Source organism: Anomaloglossus baeobatrachus, chromosome 7 (genome assembly GCF_048569485.1).
Source record: "Anomaloglossus baeobatrachus isolate aAnoBae1 chromosome 7, aAnoBae1.hap1, whole genome shotgun sequence".
NCBI classification, from domain to species: Eukaryota; Metazoa; Chordata; class Amphibia; order Anura; family Aromobatidae; genus Anomaloglossus; species Anomaloglossus baeobatrachus.
The window spans coordinates 21,750,955-21,770,954 of record NC_134359.1 but is presented as its reverse complement, the minus strand read 5'-3'; the positions used below and the strand labels follow the sequence as shown (position 1 = coordinate 21,770,954).

General features: G+C 46.3%; 1 protein-coding gene across 1 annotated transcript in view; it reads left to right on the top strand.

Moving 5' to 3' along the window:
* The window catches only part of TMEM163 (transmembrane protein 163), a 200,855-nt gene that overhangs the window by 109,382 nt on the left and 71,473 nt on the right, over window positions 1-20,000 (top strand). The window contains exons 3-4 of the mRNA XM_075317134.1: window positions 6,151-6,194; window positions 15,952-16,043. Coding sequence (XP_075173249.1) covers window positions 6,151-6,194; window positions 15,952-16,043 — 136 coding nt within the window. The remainder of the gene's footprint in view (window positions 1-6,150; window positions 6,195-15,951; window positions 16,044-20,000) is intronic.

Genomic DNA, 20,000 nt, shown 5'->3' with positions numbered 1-20,000 from the left:
TGTTTTCGCCGCATCCGTTGCATAGTTTTCACAGCCGGATTGAGCCGCAGGGCTCAAACCGGATGTGTGAAAGTAGCCTTAAAAGACGGTTTAACAGGCGCAGATAGAGAGATACTTTGGACAGCTGGTTTGACTCTCTCTTTCTCTCTCTCTGTCTGTCTGTCTGTCTGTCTCTCTGTCTCTCTGTCTGTCTGGCTCTCTGTCTGGCTCTGTCTGGCTCTGTCTGTCTCTGTCTGTCTCTGTCTGTCTCTGTCTGTCTGGCTCTGTCTGTGTCTCTGTCTGTCTCTCTATCTGTCTGCCTCTGTCTCTCTCTCTCTGTCTGTCTCTCTGTCTGTCTCTCTGTCTGGTTCTGTCTGTCTCTCTGTCTGGTTCTGTCTGTCTCTCTTTCTGTCTCTCTATCTGTCTCTTTATCTTTCTTTCTGTCTTCTCGCTGTCTGTCTGTCTCTCTGTCTGTCTCTCTGTCTGTCTCTCTCTGTCTCTGTCTGTCTCTGTCTGTCTCTCTGTCTGTCTCTCTCTGTCTCTGTCTGTCTCTGTCTGTCTCTCTGTCTATCTTTCTCTCTCTGTCTCTTTTTCTGTCTGTCTCTCTCTTTCTCTCTCTCTAGCTCCCAATGCTAACAGATTTTCTTCTATTCTATCTATATAGCATTTATGGGCAACGGATCCCTTAATGTATAATGAGAGTCAATGGTCAATGGATCCGTTAGTATGGAAGTCAATGGGCAATGAATCCTTTAATAGTACGGCTAACGGATCCATTGCCCATTGACTCCCATTATTCACTATCTGATCCGTTGCCCATTGACTCCCATTATACACTAATGGATCCGTTACCCATTGACTCATATTATACACTAATGGATCACTAATTAGACATCCGTATTTGGATCCGTTGGAAAAATGTTCTGCATGCAGAACTTTTGGTCCGTTTTTAACAACGGAACACTAACAGATTGGCCCTAACGGGCTGACACATTTCTGACCATTTCCCACAGATGTCATTTTCCCATTTTGAGTGACTGTCACGCTTATTGGTGGTGACGCGTCCCCCTCTGAGCTTGTTGACAAATGAACTTGATGATGTATGCCCCCTGTGGGAACCTATGTGGATCATATGCCCCTCTTAGCACACATGTGTATATATTGAATAAATGGGGTAGGAAAAATTTCGAGGAAAAAAATCTTTATTAAGATGTGTCCCATCTTTGCCTTTCTTAGTCCGCCACTAGGGGGGGCGCGGTCTGTATGTGACGCCTATTGGACCATACTGTACCGTACGGGTGCCTCCTGGTTCAGTCTGGCGCTTCGCATCTTCTGCGTCCCCCCTGTTGCTTGGGAGCCGTGACGCTGCGCTCTCTTCAGCGTGTCCCGCGCATGCGCATTCATGCGCTGTCCGGGAACGCGCTGTGCGGCTGCGTTGGCGTCCTTGACTCCCTTGGCATCCGGTCACGTGACTCACATCACGTGACCCGGTGGCGGATATTCAAAAGGACGGCGCGCTCTCCTTCTCACTGCACTTACTCCTCCCGGAAGAAGCGGTGTTTACCGCGAAACGGCCGTCGGAGGTCCCCTCTGGTTTGGCCTGGATCCCCCTAACCACCACTGTACTTAGGTAAGCACCTTTCCACCCTCCCTGTGTGGACATACAAAGGCTGATGCATGGGTCTTAATCTGTATACATGGGTCTTCCACTATGGCTCTAGTGACTCCACGAATATTGTGTATATATAATTCTTTATTCAGCAACAGTGCATGCATCAGCATAGGTGCTTCTCTTGAATCAGGCTCGTTTTGCAGGATCTGTTACATTTGCTGACGAATGGAATCTATGTGATTCAGCAATTTATACTCATTCAGATTGCCTGCAGGCTCGCCTGCTTTAGCTCTGATACCCTGACCCTGTAAAAGAGAGTTTCAGTGTGGTTTTTGGGATCCGGGTATTTAATCCCTCCATCTTGCTCGTTATATGTCCTCTATACAATTTGTTGTTATCTATTGATATTTATAATAAATTTCTACTTTTGCACTAAAACTCCTAGTGCTCTTGTTTTTTGTATTATTTGGGCATGCTATGGCATTATTATTTAGGTAGTATATGGCACTATATTTTTTGGGCATGCTATGGCAGTATTACTTAGGTGATACTTTTGTACATGCTATGGCAGCATTATTTAGGCGATGTATGGCACTGGTCATGGTTTGGCAGTATTATTTAAATGATGTATGGCAATATTTTTTGGTCATGCTATGGCGGTATTATTTAGATGATGTATGGCACTTTTTGAGCAAATTATGTATTTTGGTGGTGTATGGTACCAGGAGGAGATAAAGCCAGAGGAGGGCCCCTATACAGAATCAATATATAGGCCCTTAATAGATTAATAGCTCATCATAATGCACAATTCCACCTGCTTTGGAGATGGAAGTGGCCCCCTTACCTTTTGGGCCCACTTTGCTGCACAAGTTGCACAAATGGTATCTCTGCCAATATATGCTCTATTAGCTAGCCATGCTATGGTGGTATTGTTTAGGCAGTACATGGCACTATCATTTGGACATGCCATGGTATGGCACTATTATTTGGGCATGCTATGGTGGTAGTATTTATGCAGTATATAGCACTATTATTTGGGCATGCTATGGTGGTAGTATTTATGCAGTATATAGCACTATTATTTGGGCATGCTATGGTGGTAGTATTTATGCAGTATATAGCACTATTATTTGGGCATGCTATGGTGGTAGTATTTAGGCAGTATATAGCACTATTATTTGGGCATGCTATGGTGGTAGTATTTATGTAGTATATAGCACTATTGTTTGGGCATGCTATGGTGGTAGTATTTAGGCAGTATATAGCACTCTTATTTGGGCATGCTATGGTGGTAGTATTTATGCAGTATTATTTGGGCATGCTATGGTGGTAGTATTTAGGCAGTTATATAGCACTATTATTTGGGCATGCTATGGTGGTAGTATTTAGGCAGTTATATAGCACTATTATTTGGGCATGCTATGGTGGTAGTATTTAGGCAGTTATATAGCACTATTATTTGGGCATGCTATGCTGGTAGTATTTAGGCAGTATATGGCACTATTATTTTGGCATTCTATGGATGGTGGTAGCATATAGGCAGTATATAGCACTATTATTTGGGCATGCTATGGTAGTAATATTTAGGTGCTGTACGTCACTGTGATTTGGGCCGTATTTTGAATAATATATTGAGCCCAGGCACCATGCAGAATAGCAATAATAATAATCAATTTTTTTATATAGCGCCAACATATTCCGCAGCAGTTTACAGCTGAATGCGGTTGTCTGGAGAGGATTGTCAGGTATTAGAATTTTTCTTTAGCTGGATGCAGGATTTGTACTGAGGAGCTAATAGGACATTTTTGGAGAAAGATTTACGCCGTAAAGAATAAAAACGTCTTGCAAGACCGGACCTGCGAATCCTTTATCCTCCCTCTTTTATATTCCGCACAATAAGCGCAGGAAAGGTTACTGGATCTCTCCCCGGCGTCTTCATCTCTGCAGGCGCAGTGTATTTGTTCTAGCCCAGCAAGGTGGTTTAGCATTCGCTGTCATAATTATGAGGGGCTGCGAGGCTCTGCTCAGACACATCAAAGAAATTCTGCAATTAGACGTTTTATAGCCGGTCCTGTCTTGAAGGTGTAGAGGAGGTTTATAGGAACATTTCTCTAGAGAGCAGCATGGCGGAGGCGGGAGAACGGGTTTCCTACTATTTTACGGCGCTCTTTTATGATTGGAGCTAAAAATAACTTCTTTATGTGACATTTCTTCTTTGCTTCTATGGAACATTTGATATTAAAAAATGTGTTTGGCTCACGTCATGTATCATGGATCTCTCGAGTGGCATTTTCTTTATCTTCCAGCGTCCTGTAGTTCCTTTTTTATCCTGTTCTCTATGTACATTAATAAAACTCCCTCAAAAAAAGAAGTAGATTAATGCAGTGCATAGTGAGTAAGAAGGAGGGGGAGGAGGGAGGTGCAGCTGCAGATACGCACATAGCGTTTTAATAAGAGAATATCAGAAAAGAGAAAGCGGAAAGTCCGTCTTTGGGAATTCTGACTAGCCTCCAAAAATATCGCCCATATTTACATATAAACCTTTATTCAAATTGATGAAAACTTTAGTTTTATCTTCGCAACATATAAAAATGCAAAAGAAGGGTCTGACTTATATATTAAACAACAACCATATCTAGTAACCCAAAAATTAATTAAAAAATGTTACATTTTATTGGGACATTAAAATTACATGTATCAAACAAATAGAGGTCACAAGGAGTTAATACATAGAAATGCCCCAGATGGGGAAACAACCAAAAGGGGTGGGTTAAACATAAAGTGCAGGTTAGAAGAGTTTACAAGTAACTAGACAGATATTTCAATCATAATGACGACCAGTGTATTGTCAAGGGAGGACTTCTCCATTGATAAAGCATCTAGCGAAACGTGCATCGGGTAGTGTCTGGGGACTTCCTCATGGGTGAGTTGTGCACTCTATGGTTGTATTAGGTGATATAATTACAAATTTATTGTGCCTAGGACAATACACTGATCATTATGATTGAAATATTTGTCTAGTTACTTGTAACCTCTCCATATAGTTACATATAGTGCACAAATCACCCAGGAAGTCCCACACACATGACCCGACGCACATTTCGCTAGATGCTTTATCAAGGGAGGAGTCCTCCCTTGACAATACACTGGTTGTCATTATGATTTAAATACCTGCCTAGTTACTTGTAACCTCTCCTGACCTGCACCTTATGTTCAGCCCATCCCTTTTGGTTGTTCCCCCATCTGGGGTATTTCTATGCATTAACTCCTTGTGACCCCTATTTATTTGTTTGATACATTTTATTGGGACATATTAAAATTACATGTAACATTTTTTAATTAATTTTTGGGTTACTTAATCTGGTTATTCTGGCCACATATGTTGTTGTTTAGCTGCTTCTTGGAGCGTTATTCCAGATATTATGTGGGGGAGGGGGCTCATCTCTTTTGAGATGGCTTCTGACACCATTTATGTATACATGTCTTATGAATCTTGTATTGATTACTGACTTGTATATTGTATCTTTTAAAGATTCCTAATGGAATTTTTTTTCAATATTTGTTACTGATTGGTCATTTTAGCCTACTTTACAGCAGGTTGGAAAGTAAGACTGATAAGGTGGGGTAGTGTTGTGCTGACATCTAGTGGCCTATAGGAGAACTGCAATATTCCGGAACTGATAAGTAAACCAGCAGCTGGCTCATTTCTGTAGATCGACCGATGGGGACATAATTACACCATTGAATGTATTACAAAATAGCGAGCATCTTGAGCAGGAGATTTCAGATTCCTTCCTCCGTCGACAATCATAAGTGCTTAATAAATGGCCGTTTAAATACTGGAAAATTAGGATGTTATGGTAAATCCACCCAAGACGTCGAGCATTATAAGACGTTCTATGAGCTCAGTGCTCGGAGGGAGAAGTCATGTTTGCCATAAAATCTTGTTATTATCGTCACAGTTCACATTCAGCAGAACACCGGTCCTTGTCACCTAAGGATGAGCGTGACTTTCACTCCCCGTGGCTTTTAATTCACCAGTTCCCATGATGCTGTCAGCTACTGATCGGTCTATTAATCACTCACTTCATGGATATATTGAATATTATATTTTATTTATTCCTTCCTGTGCTGCTGATGGCTCCCTCATGTTTAAGGAAATCTCATGCATATAAAATTAATTTCTGTTGCTGTTTTCATATTGGCCTCTAGGTGGCAGCACCACAGCAGGAAGCCACTCATAACTAAGCATCTCACTTTCAGGACTGCTGTAAAGATTTCTATAAAGTGCAAAAAGGGCTGAAATAATAAAGTAAATTTTATAGTAAAAAAAAAGAACAATTGTGGCATTTGTTTTGATCAATATAAATACATTTATAATCCGTGTCCATTTTTTTTAGCTTGTGGTTATGTGATCAGATGTGGATTAGTTTTAGAAGAGCTGCCATTTCTATGAACTATAATCAGCGCGTTCCAGTAGGATATCACCCTGCCTATTATCAGTATTATTATGTGTCATGTGTATATAAAGACTAATTCACCGCCCCCTTTTTTTCCAGCCGTCTCTGTGATGAGGTACAGCGCGTCGTCGTTTGGATTTGCAGTAAGTAGATTTCTGTACTAATTATTCTCAATTTAATATGTGTTAATTGTGATATCTGCCATCCGGAAAAAGCAATGTATGAAATGTGTGCGCCATGAGGACAACCCTGTTTCCATATTCTTTAATGTGCCATGCAGTACCATATTTGTCCTTTAGAGGGCACATCATAAGGATCAGGTTAAAGGGAACCTGTCACCAGATTTTTCCCTATTAAACCAAAAATATCCCCTTCTGCAGCTCCTGGGCTGCGTTCTATGAAGGTGCTGGCCCCCTTTTCAGACCTCCAAAACAACTTTATAAAATATTATGTTTTCGTATGCAAATTAGTTTGGTTGGCCAGATGGGCGGCTCTATTTCGCCTTCTGTCCCCCCCTCCTGCCGCTGTTCGCCGTCCCCCAGTCTTGATTTGCATGGATGACGACGGATCGTCATCCTTCACGCTGATGACGAAGTCTCGCGCAGGCGCAGTTAGCAGAGGCCACTATTGCGGGTATGAGCAGAAACTATCCCTCTCACGCGCCGGTGATGTATTTGCGCAGGCTTGAGATTATGGGCAGCGCTGTGCATGACCTAACCAGCGTCATCCTAGTACCCACCCATAATCTCGAGCCTGCGCAAATACATCACCGCTGCGCAAGAGGGATAGCTTCTGCTCAAACCCGCGATACTGGCCTCTGATAACTGTGCCTGCGCGAGACTTTGGCATCAGCGTGAAGGATGACGAGCCGTCGTCATCCATGCAAATCAAGACTGGGGGACGGCGAACAGCGGCAGGAGGGGGGACAGAAGGCGAAATAGAGCCCGCCCATCTGGCCAACCAAACTAATTTGCATACGAAAAGGTAATATTTTATAAAGATGTTTTGGAGGTCTGGAAAGGGGGCCAGCACCTTCATAGAACGCAGCTCAGGAGCTGCAGAAGGGGATATTTTTTGTTCAATAGGGAAAAATCTGGTGACAGGTTCCCTTAAAAGGGATTGTTGTGAGGACTCAACTCTTTTGGGGCAAGACTTCATAATATACACCCTCTATTTATATAGGGGCTTTAACACCACTCAAAAATACAAATCCAAAGCCCCTAAACTAATACACACCTCAGACCAGACATTGCAGTTTTCGCAGTTTTCTTCACTCCTAAGCTCCACCACTGAGAAAACGACTGGGAATTTAGAGAACTGCAGGAATGAAGAGAGGTGAAGATTTAAAGGAAACCTGTCATCAGCTCAAGACTGTTCCAGTTTTGCTCGTATTTTATTCCTACTACATTCATAGATATTATGGTTGTAAATTATTTGTAAATCCGCCTTACGGATCAGGAGATATAGACATTATTAAAAGGGGGCGTGGCTCACAGATTCTCTGGGGGCGTTTCTTTTACCTGCTTTGCATTATTACCCTGTAAGCCACGCCCACTAGTAAAGACCATAAATAGTAGCAGGAAATAAAAAGGCCCATATCTCTAGGACCGTATGGCGGATTTTAAAAATTCAAAAAACAGATTATTCAGGACGGACCAGGAGGCATATAATGGGAACAAAAACTGGGCACTTTTGACCAGATGACAGGTTCTCTTTTTTTCCATAAGTGAATAATACATGTGAAAGGAAGAAAATTTGTAATATATTTTTTATTAAATAAATCTTTTTTGTCTTTGTTCCCCTGGGCTGATCTTTAATTCTCATGTAAAATTTCTCTTCAATGAACAGACGTTCCCATTATTGGGATCGGAGAAGGCAGTTGGTGCTCATAAAGTTCTATGGAGAACTGCAGCTGATGTTTCAGGAGATATTTGTAGCAAATTTGTCAGATGTAGTATGTTTGATGTGATTATGCTGCTAATAAAACGAAGTTAAAAAAAAAATAAAATTGTCTTTGTCGGCCTCTAGCGCCTCCCTCCTCCCCTCCCATAAGATTTCAAAAGCACCAACTGTAATCTCCTGTCTCAGTAAAGTGGAAATTTGCCTATACTGAACACAGATTTTATCTAGCAATTATTAGTCCAGAAGGTGAAAGTAACAGATTTGTCTGATAAGATATGTTACAAAGTTGCTTATTTTCAAGTGTACAATTGATTTTTGCTATTATAATTAAAAGGACGCTATCTCTTTAAGTCTTGTATATTTTGAATTCTAACTGTTCCGTTGTTTGTAGTCCGTTACCCTGGAAACACAAAGCTCTGCAAAGGTTCTGCAAACACCAGGGATATTTTTACCGAATAATCTATGCAAAGTCGATTTTTGTTTTTAATGCATTAGAAAGGTTGCAAAAGTATATACACCCCCGCAGTCTATATGCTCATAGTAACTATTGACATCCCTGCTATTGTAATTTTACTATAGTTCTTCAAATCTGACGTGAGACATTGGGCTGTGAATTTTCCTTGATTTTTATATTTTTAATTTCCATGATAATATTCAGAATTTTGGATTTATATTGTGTCGCTAATAAAAAAAAAATCTCTGTTTGTGTAATTTACAACGTGGTTTGGGCTTCAGCCGAGTACAATAGTCATCAGCCGACGTAGATGTCCTGATTGTGGGTTTCGCTAGCAGAAGAGTTCTGTTCCAAAAATATCCGCACTCGTCTGCGTAATCTGAAAATTCCTAATTGGCTTCTTTTGTTTTGGGAGAAGTCGTAATAATAAATCAGTGACGTCTTCTGAGTGGATATTTACAGAGATTAATTTTACATCAGATTTCCGATCACTACAGTAACCTGCAGAGGGAGCTGTCGAGCTGTCACTCACAAGTATTTACTCTCCGGCTTCCATAGATCCAGCACAGTAATGACTTTGGGGCAAAATCTGATGGAAGGAGATACAGGGAGATAATGGAGAGGAGCGAGCAGGGTCCATGCGCTTCTGAGAAGCCCGGGTGACTGGGACTAAAGGGAAACATTTCGTTACTGCAATTTTGTTGCCTTATGAATCCAGCCACAAAGAAGAAGAAGTTCAGAGAACAATTGAAGAACCAGGGGAATAAAGGATGAAGGGATAATAGTTGCACTGGGTCCATGGAGGCCAAAAAGGGACCAGAAATCTTCATACCACAACATGACACCAAATTAATTAGACCCCCCCCCCAGTCTATATGTAACGCCCTGGACTATCCAGGTCGTCCCAGGTAGTCATACACAACACCACACGCCCTCCCAGTTAGGTAACACCAGTCAAACCAAAACCCTTGTCACCACCCTCCAGGTTTGATGTCCATGTCGCGGGCGGAGGAGGGGACGCTGCTCTCTCCCACTGCTCGGGTCCGGCCGCCGCTGCTGCTGCGGCTGTTGCTGCTCGGTGGCTCGAGCGATGGGCCGGATCCCGGGGACTCGAGCGGCGCTCCTCGCCCGTGAGTGAAAAGGGGATTGGTTTTCGGGGATTTATTGTCTGTGACGCCACCCACGGTTGTGGTGATTTTTGGTAACACCACCGCTGCTCTGTATGGGGATCCCGGGAGCGGTGACAGGGAGCAGCAAAGTTGTTAGTTCTCCCCTCCGTGGGTAGGGGATGGTTGTCCCGGGGCCCAGTGATGAGGTGGAGGATGAGGGATGGCGGGGCCGGTGCAGGGCTTGGTGAGGTGCAGGGTCGTGGGGGCAGCGCTGTGCCTCACGGCACCGTGGTACTCACTCAGCCTGAGACGATGACACAGTTCTCGGTAAAACACACGGCTGGAAAGACGGTTCCCACGGACGGCTGCTGTTGCTTTTCCCCGGTAGTTAACGGTGACTGTCTCTTTCCCTGCACCTATGTTCAATGTTGGTAGCGATGGATTCCCACCGGTAACCCGCTCCCCGACTTGGATATGGGCCAGAGGAGCCCCTCTTTGCCCGCAGGCGCTGGCCCTGAGAAACTGGTGCCTTGGCGGTGGCGGTGTCTCTCTCATATGGTTGGACGGTTGCCTTCAATCGGGACTTAGTTGTTTGGAGACCCGGAGGTCCCCTTCACTGACGGATTTGGCAAATTCACGGCGACTCCTAGCCTTGCCGGGATCCGAAAGGCCCCTGCCAATGGTGCTGGCTTCTCCTTGTGTACCGGTCCGGTACCGCCGGGCCACCACCCGTCCGCGGTCCTTACGGTAACTCCGATAGGCCATTCCTGCAGACGGTCACCGCCGTCTGCTAACCTTGCTGTCTCGGTCCGGGGCACACACCCGGACCAACTTCATGCTTCCAAACTGTCACTTTCCTCCTTTCACTTTCACTGCACTACTACTCTCTCTCCTCTCCAAAACTGAACTGCCTGTTTTCCCGCCTCCAGGACTGTGAACTCCTTGGTGGGTGGAGACCAACCGCCTGGCTCCACCCCCTGGTGTGGACATAAGCCCCTGGAGGAGGGCAACAAGGATTTCAGGTCTAGCTCAGGTGTACCTAACCGGGGTGTAGGGTGTGGTGATGTCATTACCTGTGACCCCTGGCTTGTCCAGGGCGTCACATTCCCCCTTAGCAAAATGCAGACCGTCCGCGGGCTGCCCGTCCAACACCGGTTTTATTTTTCTGAAAAGATAAGAAAACAATACAAGTAGAAGAACATCATCCCACAACGGGAGGCACTTTTCTTAAACGTTACGGTAACGGTTTCAACGGTTACGGCTTCCGCTCTCTCCCACCAAAGCAACCTGGCCGTGATGCTGCCCCTAAGAAACAGGCAGCACCCCTTGATCCCAGTCCTGCACCAAGTTACCCGAGCGGGATCTGTCCTTCCCCTCCAGAGGATAGCCACCGGTTCCGGTGGTGGCTGGGCCCCAGCCTGCTCCACTGCGGGCCCTCCCTCCAACCTGCCTCTCCGGAGGCGGTAACGGTAAGCTGCAACAAAACATATTTATTTACATTCCACAAGTTTGTGGTTGCCCTGCAAGTTCTCAGGCATGCTCATAGAAGTTTCTATGCAAAACTGTAGACGGTCCCCACGGGGACAACAGTGCCGGCAACGGCCGGTTTAATTAGTAGGTTAATCAGATGAGGCTTCGGTAATCATTTTTCAAAAACTCTTCAAAACTTTAAAACACACGCAAGTGGTCCCAACGGGGACGGTGACAACGGTGCTCTGCTGCCATCACTCAGAGTCCTCGACATCACCTGAGGGAGGGGGTGCGGTGCTCACACGGGCCTCCTGGCTGCCCCTTAACGTCGCATCCAGCGCAAACCACCCCCTCTCCCCACAGTGTCGGGTGTACTGAACCAAGTCGCCCGGCATCAGGTTACGACCGGGGTGCTCCTCTGGCAGGTAAGCATTAACATCCCGCCGGGCTATGAAAACTTCGGCCTCCAGGCCTGGTTCATATATGAATCCATAGCCCCGGCGGACATCAAACCGCCTCACCTTCCCCTCATACAGCGGGCCCCGGACACGGAAGGTCGCTTGTCTCAGGCTCTTCTTCTCCCGTATCGTACGGGCCACCATCTCCGACTTCCTTCTTTCCCTCTCCTCGATTTCCAGGCCCAATTTCCTGGCTCCCTTTCCCAGTACAGCGCTGCTGCGAGCTCTGGCGCACGGGTCAGGCCCCGCGAGACCTTTTGGACACTGCCCACTACTGGTGATCTGGGCGGCAGGTCCCGCGGTGACTTGGCCTTGGACGCCACCTTACAGCGGCAACCCGGCGCAACCACAGCCGAGGTGTGGGGGATGGGCACAGGGGCTTTCCTCTGCTGGACCTTCGGCACGGAGCGGGCTGTCGGCTCCGGCTCGGGGGATTTCTCGGGGGACGCCTCCAGTTCAGGCTTCGGGGCTTTCCACGGCAGCACCTCCGGTCGGCTACGGGCTCCGGCTACAGGTCGGTCCGCCTGGGCGGGCATGCTGGGTATCGCTACCGGTTGCGGTGGTAGCGGGCCTAGTGGCGGGGTCACGGCTTCCGGGACGGGTGGCGAGGGAGGCAGCAGGGTGAGAGGGTTTAGACCGGGTCCCGCAGCCGCGATGACCGGCCCTTCAAGGGCATCGGGGCGTGGGTCACTCACCCTCCCTTCCGCAGCTTCCTCCTTGCGTCTCCGCACGGCCGCTATGACCTCCGCCATGTCGGTCTCCCACTCCTCCATGAGGAGCTGCATTTTGACCTGCAGCCTCTGGTAGAGCTGCGCGGTCCGGATCTCCACCCACGCCGCAGTTCCAAGCGTGGGGGCTACGGTGCTTCGGGACGGCATCCACATGTTGCTGGCGTCCTCTCCCAGGAACAAGATGGCTGCAGAGTCCTGGCGTCCCTGCTTTTATAGCCGCGGCTACATGCGACCAGTCGCCATTTCGTCCCCCTTAGCCTCTTTCCGGCCTCTCCTCTATCGGGGCGGTATTTTGGCCTTCGCGCCTCCACTACTCGAGAAGACGCTCGAGCGGGTACTTTTCGCGCCAAAGATGGCGGCTTCTGAAATTTTTCGGCCGGACACCTCCGGCGGTAACAAGGCGCACCTCTACCAGACGGCAGAGCGGTAAGATCCTGTTCGTAACGCCAAGTTGTGCACCTATGTTCAATGTTGGTAGCGATGGATTCCCACCGGTAACCCGCTCCCCGACTTGGATATGGGCCGGAGGAGCCCCTCTTTGCCCGCAGGCGCTGGCCCTGAGAAACTGGTGCCTTGGCGGTGGCGGTGTCTCTCTCATACAGTTGGACGGTTGCCTTCAATCGGGACTTAGTTGTTTGGAGACCCGGAGGTCCCCTTCACTGACGGATTTGGCAAATTCACGGCGACTCCTAGCCTTGCCGGGATCCGAAAGGCCCCTGCCAATGGTGCTGGCTTCTCCTTGTGTACCGGTCCGGTACCGCCGGGCCACCACCCGTCCGCGGTCCTTACGGTAACTCCGATAGGCCACTCCTGCAGACGGTCACTGCCGTCTGCTAACCTTGCTGTCTCGGTCCGGGGCACACACTCGGACCAACTTCATGCTTCCAAACTGTCACTTTCCTCCTTTCACTTTCACTGCACTACTACTCTCTCTCCTCTCCAAAACTGAACTGCCTGTTTTCCCGCCTCCAGGACTGTGAACTCCTTGGTGGGTGGAGACCAACCACCTGGCTCCACCCCCTGGTGTGGACATCAGCCCCTGGAGGAGGGCAACAAGGATTTCAGGTCTAGCTCAGGTGTACCTAACCGGGGTGTAGGGTGTGGTGATGTCATTACCTGTGACCCCTGGCTTGTCCAGGGCGTCACATCCACACCAGGGGGGCGGAGCCAGGCAGCTGGAGTTCACAGGCCTGGAGGCGGGAAAAGAGTAGTCTGAGTCAAGTTCAGGGTCTGGAGGAGTCTGGTGGAAGTGCAAGGAGAGAGGGCAGTCAAGGTCACGGGCAATCCTGTGTCCGTGCCCTGATAAGAGACTACCCGGTGCCTGGGTCCGAGCCCAGTCACCATTGGCAAGGAGGCAGACGGTGGTGGCCGCCTGCAGGAGACCGGGAATACGACCGGTGGAACCGTAAGGGACCGGGACAGGGTAGTGGCCCGCCAGAACCGAACCGAGGAGCCAACTGGATACCGGAGCACCAGGCAGGGTACTCAGACCCCGTACAAAGCCCTGAACCAACAGGGCCGAGTCGAATCAACTGATTGCGGGCTGGACTCAAGGACCTACCCCACACAAGTCCCTTTAGTAGACAACAGCCCAACCATACTGGGTAACGCCACCGCCAAGGCATAGAGACCCAAAGGGCCAGTGTCTGCGGGCAAACGGGCTCCTCCGGCATATACCAGTCTGGGAGCGGACTACCGGTGTCTAGGCACAGGAGTCAACACATTTACACAGAGGTGCAGGAGAAAGGCGGACATTACCAACCTTGTCTGGGAGAAGCTGCAGCCGGCTGCGGGCCCCGTTCATCACTCCGTTTGGTTTACCAGAGGCTCCAGTGTCTTGTGTCAGAGTGAGTACACCAGTGCCATCAGGCACCACACCGCACTGCACCGCAACACTTCACCCTGCACCCCGGCCCTCGCCTACCGGGCCCTGGGATCAACACCCCCTACCCACGGAGGGGTCAACACCTAGATGTGCCATTACACCGCTTCCGGGATCCCCGTACCCTCACTGCAGCGGTGGTGTCCACAATCACCACAACCCGTGGATGGCGTAGTGAACTGTCATTCCAAATCAAACACCCAAATTCCCGCGTGTAGCGCCAACCCCCTTGCAGAGCGACGTGACCCCCGGGTCCGTGAGAGGCTCGAGCCACCACCCGCAGTACGAGCACGGATCCGAGCGACTCAGCGGTCGCAACCGAGCCCGCGGGGCGGTACATATATTCTACCAGACCTCTCTATTCACATACAGACCGTTCACAGAAAAAACTCACCAGAAATAAAGCCACCAACCAAAAAAATGGTCAGATAATGGCAAAAGCACATGCAAGATGCATACGGCCCCCCATGAATAAAGGTTGGAATGTCACAGGTCTAAAATGCCTATAAAACAACCACCCACAGCCTAATCTGTCAGGAGGGGGGGGTTGCCGGCATAAAACTGCACGATAATAAGATCTAATATAGGGCATCAGTCACACAGATACGTTCAATGCACAGTGTCCAGGCAAAGCCTATTGATCACGCCCTTCTATTAGATCAGGCGGGCTGCCCAGCACCTAAAAGGTGCACTGGCACAATGGACAGACATCCCAGGGGGCCGGCTGCATCCTGCGGAATTGTGCGATAATAAAATTATAAAAAATATGATAGTAAATGAGAGGTATTGGTCATATTTTGGCCAGAATATATAAGCTCGTAACCCATACGTGAAGGGTCTCCACGCTGACGAGTCCCTAACTACATCAAAAAAGCTCACCAAAGGACATCATCAAAAAAAGTGCATGAATCCAAACACAAAGAAGAAGTTCAGAGAACAATTGGAAGAACCAGGGGAATAAAGGATGAAGGGATAATAGTTGCACTGGGTCCATGGTGGCCAAAAAAAGGAACCCGAAATCTTCATACCACAACATGACACCAAATTAATTAGACCCCCTCAGTCTATATTCTACCAGACATCCTTATTCACACAAAGACCCCAGATTCATCATTGTTTCTTTGCTACAATAATTTACTCATTAGTGACTTTAATATTTGCGCCATATTTTCTATACATTTTGCACCATTTTTTCCATTATTTTTCCTTTTTCTATCTTTTTTTTTATTTTTCCTCACCATTTTTGCTTTTACAGATGACTCTCACATTTTTGGGGGGCTCCTCTCACTCGAGTCCCTGCCTGTTTCTCGGCAGCTTTTTTTTTTTAATGGCACAGTTGAAGATTAACGTGCGACATTTAAAAAGGTTGATGCAACTTTTTGAACTAAGAGGATAAAAATAAAGAGAAAATATAATAAATATTAACAAAAACCAGAAGACAAAGAAAAGTAGCTTTAAAGATTACAAATGATGGATTGGGATTAAAGTATTAAAGAAAGATGAAGAATCACAGCAGATCCATGAAGAGCAACTTGCTGATGGTTTCCAGATAATAGAATGAGTTTTATAATAGCAATATTATTATTATTATTATTATTATTATTATTATTATTTTATTTTGGTTTTTTAAAGAATAGGAATTAACAAATGTTCAGAATTTAGATTTTTCATTTATAGTCCTTGGTTCTGACGGTCGGCGCTTCACTTAGCGGTGCTCTGCTCATCCCTCCCGTATTCTCTCCACGCCTCCTGTGATTTCTCTTCGCTGTTATTTTCCTGATAAAGCAAAGTTCGTCCCAATTATAATAACTTTTATAATAATGAATATATCGGTGGTTACTTTGTAATTTTTGCATCATATTGATGATATTCTCTGTCTTACTTTGCTTTTCAGTTTGACGCTGTTCTGGACGTCTTATCCTCAGCGATCGTCTTATGGCGCTACAGCAACGCAGCGGCCGTACACTCAGCGCACCGAGAATACTTGTGAGTACATTGATGCATCACATAATGTCAGGTCCCATTGTCAAGTGATCAGCTCCTGCAAGTCCTGCTTATTCTTCAGTGCTCTCCCGCAGTTGTCAATACAGAGCGTAACAGGCGACATTAGATTTTTCATCAGCTGCTGCGCTCTGCATAGCAGTAACCAAAATGACAAAGCTCGGCAAAATGAAGTGAGCTTTCACATCTCACTTGTTGTCTATGCAGAGTGCAGCAGCCAATTACAAACTCCTCTCCATTGCTGTGCTCTGCATAGGCAGTAACCAAAATGACAAAGCTCGGCACAATGAAGTGAGCTTTGTCATCTAGCTTGTTGCCAAGGCAAAGCACAGCAGCTGATGACAAACTCATCTCCATTACTGTGCTCTGCATAGGCAGTAACCAAAATGACAAAGCTCGGCAAAATGAAGTGAGCTTTCACATCTCACTTGTTGTCTATGCAGAGTGCAGCAGCCAATTACAAACTCCTCTCCATTGCTGTGCTCTGCATAGGCAGTAACCAAAATGACAAAGCTCGGCACAATGAAGTGAGCTTTGTCATCTCGCTTGTTGCCAAGGCAAAGCACAGCAGCTGATGACAAACTCATCTCCATTACTGCGCTCTGTATGGCAGTAACCAAAATGACAAAGCTTGGCACACTGAAGTGAGCTTTCACATCTCACTTGTTGTCTATGCAGAGTGCAGCAGCCAATTACAAACTCCTCTCCATTGCTGTGCTCTGCATAGGCAGTAACCAAAATGACAAAGCTCGGCACAATGAAGTGAGCTTTGTCATCTCGCTTGTTGCCAAGGCAAAGCACAGCAGCTGATGACAAACTCATCTCCATTACTGCGCTCTGTATGGCAGTAACCAAAATGACAAAGCTTGGCACACTGAAGTGAGCTTTTTCCTCTCGCTTCTTGCCTATGCAGAGCACAGCAGCTGATGACAATCTCAACTCCAAACTCACACTTTTGTGGGGTTTTGATTAATTTTTTTGTTAATGCATTTTTATTAGAATGGGGAGAGGCTCCTGCTGCAGCCAGTTGTCTTACAGACACACTCAAGTCTGATTCCAGTTTTTTTTAAGAGATTTGAGAGGGAGACTAATCTCTTTGATAATATAAACATATTTTTTTTCCTTTTTCCAGAGTAATTGATGTTTTTCTTGTTTGGTTTATGAACCTTTGGGCCGAGATATGTCCAGGTAGATAGAGCAGAGGAGGGGATTCTGCTGCAGTCAGTTGCCTAACAGCATTTTGTTCTGAGATTTGACATTAAAGTGGAGAATGGCCGATCCCATGGAAAATGTACGGACGATATTTTTCCTTTCCTATAATAAACAGATGTAGCGAAGGTTAACTTAACATCAATCTGAATGTGTACTATTTACAGGCCACAAGTCATATATATATATATATATATATATATATATATAATATATATATATATATATATATATATATATATATATATATATATATATATTTATATCACCTTTAAGGTGCGTGACTTACGAGATAAAAGATTTGTAGAAGTCGTTTTATTTTAATTACAATTTTAATTAGTGATTCAGTATTTGGAGAGCGGCTGAGAATAACCTGAGAATAATGATATTCATCGTGAGACGGATCTGCTATCCTCATTATTTTACCGCTAATGTGAGCACGTTGGTTATCGGAGATAATGAGCGCGGCGCCAATTCTAACGAATGCCTAATGAGTCGCCTTCGGTTGCTAGGGAAAGTGCTACATTAGCTAACGAGACCGAGCCGTGCTGTGCAGCCGTTCCTCCAATCTTCGGGTAATCTTCAGATAACATCAAGTGTCCTTACAGCATCACTTAATAACTGGAAGTTATCGGACGTCTCCTGCCTGCAGTCCACGCACGGAGCCACGCCGCAGATCCTCATTCACTTCAGGGGTCTAATACTTTGGAGCAATATTTTTGAGCACCGAGAAATGTTATTGCCGATGATAACTGTGATGAATAAGACAAAATATTAACTACAGAAGCAAAATAAAAAGCGGACAATGTTTGGGTTATACCAGGATTGTCCATATCATTATACAGTGCCTTGCAAAAGTATTCATACCCCATGAATTGTTCCACATTTTTTCATATTACGCCCACAAACTTATTAACATATTTTATTGTGATTTGAAGTGACACGAACACTAAGTAACAAGTATTTGTGAAGTGGGAAGAAAATGATACATAGTTTTCTAAATATTTGTATTCAGCCCCTGGAGTCAGTACTTTGTAGGACCACCTTTCTCTGTCTTGCATTTGTATTCAGCCCCCCAGAGTGATCACTTTGTAGGGTTACCTTTATCTGTCTTGCATTTGTATTCAACCCCCTGAGTCAATACTTTGTAGGACCACCATTCTCTGTCTTGCATTTATATTCAGCCCCCGTAGTCAGTATTTTGTAGGACCACCTTTCTCTGTCTTGCATTTGTATTCAGCCCCCCGTAGTCAGTACTCTGTAGCACCAGCATTCTCTAGCTTGCATTTGTATTCAGCCCCTGGAGTCAGCACTTTGTAGGACTACCTTTCTCTATCTTGCATTTGTATTCAGCCCCCGGAGTCAGTACTTTGTAGGACCACCTTGCTCTGTTTTGCATTTGTATTCAGCCCCCCCCCGGAGTGAGCACTTTGTAGGACCACCTTTCTCTGTCTTGCATTTGTATTCAGCCCCTGGAGTCAGCACTTTGTAGGACCACCTTGCTCTGTCTTGCATTTATATTCAGCCCCCCGGAGTGAGCACTTTGTAGGGTTTCCTTTTTCTGTCTTGCATTTGTATTCAACCCCCTGAGTCAGTACTTTGTAGCACCACCTTTCTCTGTTTTGCATTTATATTCAGCCCCCGTAGTCAGTACTTTGTAGCACCACCTTTCTCTGTCTTGCATTTGTATTCAGCCCCCATAGTCAGTACTTTGTAGCACCAGCATTCTCTAGCTTGCATTTGTTTTCAGCCCCCTGAGTCAGTACTTTGTAGGACCACCTTTCTCTGTCTTGCATTTGTATTCAGCCCCCCCCCCCCATCCGGAGTGAGCACTTTGTAGGACCACCTTTCTCTGTCTTGCATTTGTATTCAGCCCCCTGAGTCAGTACTTTATAGGACCACCTTTCTCTGTCTTGCATTTGTATTCAGCCCCTGGAGTCAGCACTTTGTAGGGTTTCCTTTCTCTATCTTGCATTTGTATTCAGCCCCCGGAGTCAGTACTTTGTAGGACCACCTTGCTCTGTCTTGCATTTGTATTCAGCCCCCCCGGAGTGAGCATTTTGTAGGACCACCTTTCTCTGTCTTGCATTTGTATTCAGCCCCTGGAGTCAGTAATTTGTAAGACCACCTTTCTCTGTCTTGCATTTGTATTCAGCCCCTGGAGTCAGTACTTTGTATGATCACCTTACGCTGTTTTGCATTTGTATTCAGCCCCTGGAGCCAGTACTTTGTTGCACCAGCATTCTCTAGCTTGCATTTGTATTCAGCCCCCCGGAATGAGCACTTTGTAGGACTACCTTTCTCTGTCTTGCATATTAGTATTCAGCCCCCCGGAGTGAGTACTTTTGTAGGACCACCTTTCTCTGTCTTGCATTTGTATTCAGCCCCTGGAGTCAGTACTTTATAGGACCACCTTTCTCTGTCTTTTTGGGGTCTCTCCATCTTTGCTCATCTGGAGGTGACATTTTCCTCTTCTTTGCTCTCGCTCAGTGAAATTGGATGGAGACGTGTGTGATCGGTGATTTTCCCGTCTTGCCACAGATTCTCGGTGGATTTGGGTCTGGACTCTGACTGGGCCGCTCACACTCAGGAATATGCTCTGATCTCCATTCTCCATTGTAGCTCTGCAGGATGTTGGGGGTCGTTGTCCTGCTGGAAGGTGAGGCTACACCCCAGTCTCAGGTCTCCTGCAGCCTCTAACAGGTTTTTCTCCAGGATTACCCTGTATTTAGC